At 33.1% G+C, this 11,375-nt stretch overlaps 1 protein-coding gene across 1 annotated transcript; it reads left to right on the top strand.

Moving 5' to 3' along the window:
- Nucleotides 1-4,432: 4,432 nt before the first annotated feature.
- Nucleotides 4,433-8,833, top strand: LOC105617172. The gene is made up of 2 exons (XM_012198738.1): nucleotides 4,433-4,459; nucleotides 6,923-8,833. Exons 1-2 carry the CDS (start codon nucleotides 4,433-4,435, stop codon nucleotides 8,831-8,833), a joined length of 1,938 nt encoding a protein of 645 aa, XP_012054128.1.
- Nucleotides 8,834-11,375: the final 2,542 nt, after the last annotated feature.

Here is an 11,375-nt window from a genome sequence, read left to right as displayed (position 1 = left end):
CTCAAAATGTTGGATCTACGGTGATTCGGGATTAAGATAGGCACAAGACGAGTCTTATGGAAGTATGCTCTTGAACTACAATCTTCAAACTTTTGGTGATTGCGAACGTGTTTGCAAGTTCTTTGACTGTCAATTTCTCCTATGATTATTGTAATAATAAAATTGCATTACATGAAAGAAACGAATTTTTTCTGACGTATTATTAATTTTACCCTTCTTGTTTTCCCGAAACTTTAATTTTCTAGATTTTCGCTTCTGAAAATGATATCTAATAATCGTACATATGTACAAGCTAAACTGCAAGCTATTGCATTATAATTTGCGAAAGCAATATTGGAAATGAAAAAGCGGAAAAGGAAAGAAATAATTCATAATAATTTATTGCAATTAATAATTTTCGATCGAATATTACGTATCTACTATTTAAAATAATGCTGCATGCTTAAGCTGATGAAAGAGTTTATTAGAGAATTCTCGTTTGTGCTTATTTTACTTATGAAATATATTATTAGATAAACGGCCCGCAGTAATTGCGGTGGATAATTAACAGGAAAGCATTATGATCAAATTTTAATAACTGTCAAAGCGCGTTAATTCGAATTCAATTTGTGTAATAACTGTGGAGCTCGCGTACCATTGTAAATAAATTATTAGCACAAGTCCCCATTTTCATAGTCAAATTCAGCGAGTTCATGATGCATGCATTTGCGTCTTCGCGTTTCATACGAATGCTTAATGCTTATGAGTGAAAACGCAAAGTTTTAGATGCAATGCAGGAAGCTGTCAAGTGGAAAAAATTGGCGTCATTATTAGTCTAGTTTCCATGAAGCAATAATGTAGAATCAAATTTAAGTCGGAATGTGTTTGATTGCGCTTATTTCATTCCCAATTCAATCCACAAAGTCTCTACAACCAATGGAAACAATACTCTGATCTACACCAAAGTGGAATCGAATTGAGGATTTCGGTGAAAATTAAATAATTGAAAGACCTGCGATGAACGAGTTGAAACTCATAAACGCGAGCGTAGGAAAAATGTTCAGAGATTTCGTTAAAGTTGATAAAAGATCAAGTTTACCGTCTGTTTCAATTATCATAATGTTGTGTATCAAGATTATCTTTCAACAAAAAATATTATTTGAGCGTTATGCATCGTTATTATTTGAGTGTTTGCAAACAACTCTTAAAAAACCAGATTTGTGGCAAGAAAATTCATGAAATTTGCGATAATGTTTCCGATTATACTTTTTGCTTCATTCATGATTTTATAGCTAAAATTTTAACAAAAATCGTTCCACAAGCTCCGCTTTTTATCTGATATGACACCGCGTGACATTTTCCTATTTCCACGGCTGAAATTATCACTTCGTTACTGTATCAAATACAAAATAGATAAAAATTATATAGGACTCTCAATTTTTAAAATAGAAACATAACTAACATAAAGAAGGCTAATGAGAGTCAAGGTGATCAGGCGCAAGATCTTGAAATAATGAAATTTACAAATATTCTGTTAATAAATGATATCATCTTTATTTTGAACGTTTCTCAATTCACTTTGGAGTCTTCTTTAGCAATATAGAAATATAATAAAATGCTCACGTACAAACAGATTGTGTCCAAACAGATTGTCATTCAAATTACCAGAGTTGAAGTGATATAAAATCTTTGTAAATAGAGAGCGTATCTTGATTTTATTCAAATTACAATTCTGTGAATAATTTCTGTGAATAATTATATATCTAATCTTCTTGATACATTTATCAACAAAATATTCATAAATTTCATTATTTCAAGATCTTGTGTCTGTCATTTCTCATTAGCCTTGATTTATATTAGCTATGATTATACAGTTTTGAATCGATAGATACGATAAAAGAGAATATGCTATACGCTTCAAAGGTTATCTAAAATCGATTATAGAAGATACTTCTTTGATGATTTGCAATTGGAAAAAACATTAATTGAAAAAAACATTAATAAGTATAGATATAGACGTATTACAATGAGAAGGAATTATTTTAAAGAAGACGAAATAAATTTAAATAAATAAATATATAGTTTACATTTTATTGATCCAGTTCCGGTACTATTCGATCACAGTAATAAATAAATAGCAAACTTGATTTTTAATTTTATTAAACAAAAATACTAATTTGAATATTTATGAAAATCTTAAATTGTGTATACACTAAAATTTGTCTCGAATTTTGGTAATATTAATGTTAAATATATATATCTTTCTAAACTAAATATCTGAACTTAACTATAATTACAGTTAAAATATAGTTTATTATCTTTTCTAAAATGATTTATTAGAGAGTATAAATTTAAATATTAAGCAATATTTTTTGACAAAATTTCTGAATAAACAACAAACTTTTAGTGCCACAGATGATCCAATCTAAAACAAGAAAACTAAGAATTATCTAAAAACTTTCGAAATATCAAATTATTTTTTTATACAGCGCACGATATGTTTCAATGCATAATTAAGTTACATTCTAAGTTACATTCTTCCAAATTACTTATTTACGAATTCTATCGTCGAAGAAAGTCGACGAGCGCAACGTTATCCAACTTTTGATTCGCAGAACATTAAATCGTGTCCACGTAATACGTACAGGCGTATTCGGAATACTTCACTCGAGATATCGGAACTGACATGGCGTGGCGATTCGATTTACGCGTAATCTCGACACGTTACACAACATATGTCCTTACGAACGGGAACATCGCTTATTCCGTATTCCTTGAGGCTTGAAGACTTCGCCCATAGACTTTCACTGGGAGACTCGGGTGAGAAGACTGGGAAAGCATATCAGGGAGCGTGATCGGAATATTACGCCGGAGTCGTTCATTGCATTTCACGTGACATCCCCGCCGTGACCTCGTCGGAAGTTCACGACGACGTTTGTTTCCTCTACCTTATTTTCCTGAGAGTATAACTTACGAATGGAAAGAGGATAATCACAAGTATCGACTTTTTATATTTGCTTTCTTTACTTGTTTTATATATTGTATATATCGTTACATTGATAGAAAAATGACATAACCCAGACAATACAGTGTCTAAAATTAAGATATAAGCCATTTTTGATGTCTAAAAGACGTTTTAAAGATATCTTTTGTATCAATTTTAGATTTTGTGTTATCTGGGAAGTCAAGAATTAGAATTTTTTTGAGATAATGAAGGAAAATTGGATCTCAAAAGCTAATACATTTTGTGGGAAAATGACATATACATATGGCTTATTTTTGTTTATACAGAAAAGTATTACAATTCTAATAAGAAGATGGAATTTAGTTAAAGTTAGTATTCGAATTCTGAAAACTCATGATATAGTTTATTAAAGAACTATAATTGAAAGTATAATATAAAAAGAAAATAAAGTTACAGAAATTACTCATACTAATTAAAATGTTTTAATTCAGAATTCAAAAAGTGCTCTACTGAAAAGTCACTAATTTTGAGAAGTATCACTTTTCTATTAATACGTATTATCCTCATAATATCCACGATGGATGAAGCGATATTTGGGCTACTCTTTATCATGAACGAAACACAATTATGTTTGTACCTTTCTATAAAAAAAGAAAAAAGTCTTGATTTTAAATTTTTCTTCTGTGTCTTTTATAGTAATTAATAGGTCAACTTAATCTTTCACGGACTTTTAGTTGCGCTTTATTATTATTGTCATGTAAATTCATTCCTGTCATGTAGATTCATTGGTTGAAGATTTTAATAAGATGAGGTGCGTTTTATATTGAATTTCGCTAAATTACGCGCAAGATTATTGATTCTATTGTTGGGCCCCAGAGAGTATATCTTTCGATTTAATTTGGACGTTTTAACAGATTTTAGAGCTCTTAATTTTAACAAATGACAATTAATAGTATACATAATAGTTATACATTAATAGTATACATAATAGTATACATTAATAGTTACAAATGTATTATTGTATATTTATAAATATATATTTAGTGTCCGATTTTTTTATCGTTAAAATTTTTTATTTTAAAGAACAATGGCATTTTTATTTTTACATTTATAACAATCACACATACACGTTAACGAGAATAAGACTTTAGTAAGCAGCTACAAAATTTCGATTACAGGACTATACCGAATACGACATTCTTTGCATCGATATGTATAACGTCACAAATCCGTAACAGTATTGCCTAAGTTCAATCGAAGAAAGCCCGTAAGAAAGTCTATTGTAATTCGTGGATGGTCGCGACCCGATTGTATTTATACATGTGCTGGTATAGCTGTAGTCTTAGTCGGCCTGGACTTGTCCATCCTTAAACAAATTAGTTTCTTGAGTTGCGCAGTCTAATTCAATGTCGAGACCTCGTGGGAAATAGCGTAGTTTCTCATTAAAGAAGACAGCCTCAGTGTAGTGTTAAGTGCGAGAAGGATTATATGAATTTAAAAATGCGGCTCTTTCTGGTATGTAATAATCTTAATTATAAAACTTTCTTTGATAATATATATATGTAATATATATTACATATGTTGTCCATTCGCATATTGATCCGTATACATATAAGTAATACGGAACTATAAAAAAATTTTGACGCATTCAATTTTTATACAATACAAAATTTTATTAATATTTCATGTATGAATTTATTTTAAAATATTTTTATATATTGGGAGTACAAATTAATTCGGTCCGTTTCTCTAAAGATAGCTCCAGCTGTTGTGAATGGTTCATAGTGACAGCTGATTTTAGCGGTTTCAGAGAGAGGTTAAACATCTGCTAATAATATTCAGTTTATATTGCTTTGAGTTTCATACAAAAACCTTGATTTTTACTGTATTTAAAATGTCGAATTTTGTGTTAACCAAGCAGCATTTGCGAGAAGTTTTGATTTTCTTTAATTGGAAGAAAAGTGCGGCTGAAGCCCATTGAATGCTTGTCGAAGTTTATGGTGACACTGCTCCAACTGATAAATCATGTAGGGAATGGTTTCGACGTTTCAAGGATGGAGATTTTAGCGTTGAAGACAAGCCTCGCTTTGGACAGCCAAAAAAATTCGAAGACAAAGAATTAAAGGCATTACTCGAAGAAGATCAGAGTCAACTCACGTAAGAGGAGCTTGCAGAATTATTGGGGGTAACTCAACAAGCCGTTTCTGTATGATTGAGAGCCATGGGAATGATTCAAAAACAAGGAAATTGAGTGCCTTATGAACTGAAACCGGGAGACGTTGAAAGGCGATTTTTCACTTGCGAACAGCTGATTCAAAGACAACAGAGAAGGATTGTTTTGCATCGGATTGTGACTGAAGATGAGAAGTGGATATTCTACGACAATCCCAAGAAGAAAAAATACTACGCTAAGCCCAGTCAATCGTTGCCATCGACCTCAACATCAATACCACGGCCGAACATTCATGGTTCGAAAATCATGCTCTGTATCTGGTGGGACCAAAAGGGTCTTGTTTACTATGAGTTGCTGAAACCTGGCGATTCCATTACGGGCGATCAGTATCGGCTACAATTGATTCGTTTGAGCCGTGCATTGAGAGAAAAACGGCCGGAATATGAGCAAAGACATGAGATAAAATTATTCTTCTTCATGACAACGCTCGACCTCATGTCGCTAAAGTCATAAAAAAATATTTGGAAACGCTCAAATGGGATGTTTTACCGCTCTCGCCGTATTCTCCGGACATTGCTCTTTCTGATTATTGGTTGTTCCGAAGGATGCAGCAAGTCACCGGTTCACTTCTTTCGCAGAAATCGAAAATTGGCTCCAAAATTGGATCGCCTCCAAAGATGAATCATTTTTTCGAGATGGAATTCGAAAATTGAGAGATGGGAAAAAGCAGTAGGCAGCGATGGACAATACTTTAATTAATTAATCTGTTCATTCATTTTGTTTTGAAATAAATGCACAAAAAAACGGACTGAATTAATTTGTACTCCCAATATTTCTCGTATATATACAATAAATAGACAAATAATTAATTAATGATATTTAAAAAACATGTATCTTTTTTCTTTTTAATTGTAAGTTTTAATTGTAAGTTTTCATTATTTAAAAATATTAGTTGGAACAAAGATACATTAAGATAAAAATGATCACTTAGCTAAATGGGTCCCAAAATAATAATATATAATGCCACATATTCTTATTTTTTTTCTTTCACAGAAAAGTTTTACAAAATATTTATAAGTGAATGTATAAGATTTAAAAAAATTTTTTCAATATGAAAAACTTTTTGTAGATTTAAATGCATACTTTATGTTATTCTGTAAAATGCAAATATATAACGCGAAAGTTTTCTTTAGGGTCTTCCATAAATATACGATTGCTAGATAAGGCTATTTGATACTATAATGCCTATAACGTGATACTGTAAAGATTAATCTAAAATCTATGATCTTGTGGTCCGTTATAAATAAGTGTATGCTGCATAATTTTATAATTAAAACTCTATTATGAAAAAAATAACAAAAAAAATATAAATAAAACTAATTAACTGCAAGCATATAAAACGATTTAATATTATCAATAATATAACTACTATTACACTTAAACTACAGTGTAATTGGCAAGAAAAATCGTAAGAATTTATTTTCGCATTTGTAGAATTCATTTTTAGCTGATTTTGTATAAAAACAAGCTACATGAATTATGACAACTATCTGAATTATGAGTTTTTTTATTATAATCATCTATAAACAGATCATGTTTCTATCAGTATTAATAAAAAATATTTAATTTCCGAAAAATTAGGGCTTTTTAGAAGACCTATGTCAACTTTCCGCTACATATATATTTTTTTAATTTACTTCCTATACACTTAATTTAAATATTTATTCTATTTTAATTATACCTCTGTTTAGTTTTATATTATAATATTTAGCTATTTTTATGCAAAAAATATAATTCATTCTTAGGTCATCTATGTTTGCGTATTAATGCTTTCGCTGACGCAAGCTAAGCAGAAAGCCGAAATGCAGAAGTCGGAAATCACGAAGCTGGAAGTGGTGAATCTTGGCGAAATTCAAGTTAAATCCAATTCCAAGCAATTCGACGTGCAACGGAAACGAGATTCCGGATACATTTATAACAGGCCGAATCATGTCTCTTCAAATGCTCGGTTTCGCATTCAAACGCAACCATCCAGAAGTCAAATAGCATTTAAGGTTCCTGGCCAATTGAACAGACCGTTTACAAAATATGGATCTCCTATCATTCACTCAACTTCCAATCAGGCCACACATGAATATCATGCTCAGCAACATCAGAATAAATTGCAGTACAATATCAATCAACAGCAATCAAGCAATTTCGGTGGAACAGGACTGGTGAAACAGGAAATACCGAGCCCGATTAGAAACGTTGATTTTACGGAGGTCAATCCGATTGCTAGTCAAAATAATGAGCCATTTGGCATGCACACCGCTAATTATTTACCGCCGCAAAATCAAAAGCTGCCGGTTTATTCTCCGACGAATAATTTCAATTCACAGAACATTCCAAATCAGGGACAAATTCACGGTACAAGCTCACAGAGCCAGAATTTCGCGCAGAATCAAATTTCCGACGCCGCGTTCTTCCTGTCTGAGAACGCACAAGCGATCCAGCAACTTTACGGCGCACCCGCAAGCAATCAAGACTTTGCGCCCAGCAATAATCAATTTCAGAATATCGGTAATCAAATTCATAATCTAAATGGTCAGTTTGAGAGTACCTCGTCGAACTCTGAGGAATACCGTGATGCGTTGCCGTCATATGCATCGGGAACACTCGATCCTCGAGAGACTCTGGAACAAATTCAGGCTCAAGAGAAAGATCGGTTAATCATTCAATTGCAGCAGGCTCTCGCTCAGGCTCAGATTAACCCGCGCGCAAACACGGCGGGAAGATATGCTCAGAATCAAGCAGGTTTTATTCAGAATCAAGAACTTTTGGCCTCCATAAATCAGCAAATAAACCCGCGTATTCCCACGACGTCGCAATCTACAACTGTTGGCTCTGAAAACACCGCGTTCAGCCAGTCTACCTTTCTACCAGAGACCACAATCAACCCCTTGAGATTACCCGTTAACTACGGTATTCCGACTACTACTCAAACTCCGACCACAACAACGGTAGCAGCGGGAGTTTTCACTACGCAATCTTCATCGCAATCATCTAAGGGTGATAGTACTGTCCAAGTAGTATCATCACAACCCGCTTCTAACCAGCCTGGTTTTTCCGCGACTGGATCTCCCGCGGGGATCCCCATTTATGGTGGATTCGTACCGACTTTCATCACGGGAACCAACTTGGCTCCCAGCTACAGTACCAGCATCTTGACATCCGGATCCTTTAGGCCCGAAACATCGCCCACCCATTTTGGGATACCGATTCCCACAGAATCGCAGCATAAACCGTCGGAATCAGTACCTTCGATGCCAACGACGACAACACCACCTCTTTCGTCTGTCTCACCGTCCAATCGACCGGGGGTTGCTCTAACACCAGCGGCAATCACCCCGGTAGCTTTGCCAATTCAACCGTTACGACCTGTTGCTCCCCTCGCAACATCGATACATCCGATCACCGCTCCTTTACTGCCGAATCCCACTCAAGTGCATCCGGCGCAATCCATTCCTGTAACGTCCAGCGTGCAACACACGTATGGTGTGCAAACCGCTTTGATCAATCCCATTCTTTATAAACCAGTTAAAGCTGTCTATCCGGTGTATTATTATCCCGTGAATATTCCCTATCAGCTGCAGAAACCTGTTTCACCGAGTTACCCTTGGAATTACGCGCCTTCGTATACGACGCAGACAGGATCGGCGAAAATATGGAAATGAGATATTCTTGTTTCATGCGGAGCATAAACAGAGCGCAAGTCGATCCATGGTATTGTAACTGACTGTTTATCCGCGTGAAAAAACGAGAGGGAGAGATTAAAAAAGAAAGTACAGCGCAAAGAGGAGAATTACTATCATATAGTCTCGTGGTTTTGATGTGTTAATGACGATGCGCTACATCATCTGCTATTTCACTTAAACGATTTCATTTTCTTGTTTCAGTAAGAGAGTTTCAAGTTGACAAAAAGAATTGCGCTCTGCAAATCAACCATTTCAATAGGGACTTTTATTTGTTTTTATTGTGTGATATAGAATACCTCTGAATTATGTGTTAATTGTATTGTTACAATTGCAAGTAGATACTTGATTTAACTTACGAAATTTTGACAGATATTTTTCAAGAACCGCGCGTAATTTCTTTATAGTTTTATATTTAATCGTGCGTACTAAAATTTGACGCATTGTTACATATACGAATTCGAATAATATTCGTAATATAACCTACTCTATTATAACCTACATTTCTAGTATTATAATTTTAGAAAACAAGACGATTTTTTCTTTCTCTAAATTGTCATACAATGTTTAATATTTAGCATATTTAAGTTTCTCGCTGTTGAATATAACTACGGTGATTATTCAATACGTGCCTCATACTGCATATCCGCTGCACCATCTGTCACAGCGCATCCGTTTATTTCAAATTCATCGTCGAGAAAGTGACATTACACTGATGATAATTAGCGCAGTTGTTTCATTGGAATTAGGATACTGTGGCAAGAATTTCAAGTGAATATTTCTAAGCGTCACTCATCGCTTCTAACAGTCGATTATGCATAAAAGAAACTTTGCCATTCATACAAACGTTCAAAGATTATTTATAAAGTAGAGATATATGTTGATTTCTTAGTAGGTTATCTTTATTTTTTATTTTTGGATTGTAAAAGCTGATGTATATGTGTATGTATGTATGTATGTGTGTTTGTGCGTATTATATATATTATATAAATAAATTGTTTATTGATTTAATGATATTATATAAATGATGCTTATGAAATTTCACGCGTGCTTCTTCTACTGTCTCCAAAACGGACTTATTTTTTCGATATGTAAATACACATGTACTATTTATTTTTGTCAAATAAATATTTTTGTACTTTAGAAAATAATTCTTCTTCTCGATATTGTTGTCTCGATTTTATTTTTAATTTGACGCATATAATAAATCTATTTTAAACAAGACACAAAATTGCTAAAATTTAGAATTTAAATAGCGACATTAAGGAACTGCGTTAGAATGACTGAATATGAGCGTCTAAGACATACGCATAATATTAATCTAATAGCAGACATACCGCAGTGCATGTGGCGCATCTCATATTATCGCGATGGAAAGTTGAGTCGAGAAACTGAATTATTTCCGGTCCCAGACTTAAGAAACTCTCACCCATAGTCGTGACCATCGGACATGATCCCCATCGCTTATTGCCACGCCATTCGATTCTGACCTCGAAAGTCGTTTGATAATTCTAGCCACGGTCAACGCAGTCGGGTTATCTGAACAATCCTAAGCATGCATAACATATTGCTATTTACAGGTGATTCTTACACGATTTCGTAATCATTGCACTCATTCTTACTAGGAGAGGAGAAAAGACACGTGCCGTTGTTGTCGAATTCGATTCATTGATTGGAACAGATCTCGATCGGAATCATCAGATAATTATTGAACAGAAGTGCTTCATATTCATTCAACAATCTTTATTAACACTTGATAATTTCTTGCAATCATCTGCGCTTTTTTTCTTATTCAATAACTTGTTCTTCAGATCACTAAATTTTTTAAATCGGATAAGAATGATAAAAATTATTATTTTTTATTGTTAATATATTTACGATATGGAAATGGAAATTTTAGAAAAAAGCTAACTAAATTTATAAGTTTTAGAGAAAGTTAAAGAAGTTATCAAATTCATCTGAAAAAATAAAAATAAAAATCTGTGAAATCATCTATTACGGAAGACAGCGAGCGTAACTTAAAGCAGATTTTTGTAGATCACTTACTTACATGCTACACATATCACTCATTTGCTAGTTTCTTGAGTTGCAGAAAACAATGAAAAGAGAAAGAAGAATATATATTTCTCTATAATCAGTTATAACATTAATATTACATTTCAAACTAATATTACAAAAAAACTACAAAAATATTACAAAAAATTTTAATGAATTTAGTATTCTGAAATATTGACATTCATTTTTTTGAAAAAAGTTTTGTTTCTTAAATTGTATCGTTATTGTAGCAAATAAGCGATATATATACACATATATGTACATCCGTTACATTTTTTTACATCAATATTATAGACGATATCTTCGAGAAAGTTTCTAAGCGTGATTAAATCATACCGTTACTAAATCCAAATTTTAATATAGTTTCCGTAAATGTAGTTGCAAACGATATTTGATCAAGCATCGAGTTTGGTGAATCGAAAGTTGACCCTGGAAACCTAATGGGCTTATCGCGTTAAACTTGTCAACT

The sequence above is a fragment of the Atta cephalotes genome (genome assembly GCF_000143395.1).
Source record: "Atta cephalotes unplaced genomic scaffold scaffold00012, whole genome shotgun sequence".
Lineage (NCBI taxonomy): Eukaryota > Metazoa > Arthropoda > Insecta > Hymenoptera > Formicidae > Atta > Atta cephalotes.
This window is presented reverse-complemented; position numbering and strand designations above follow the sequence as displayed.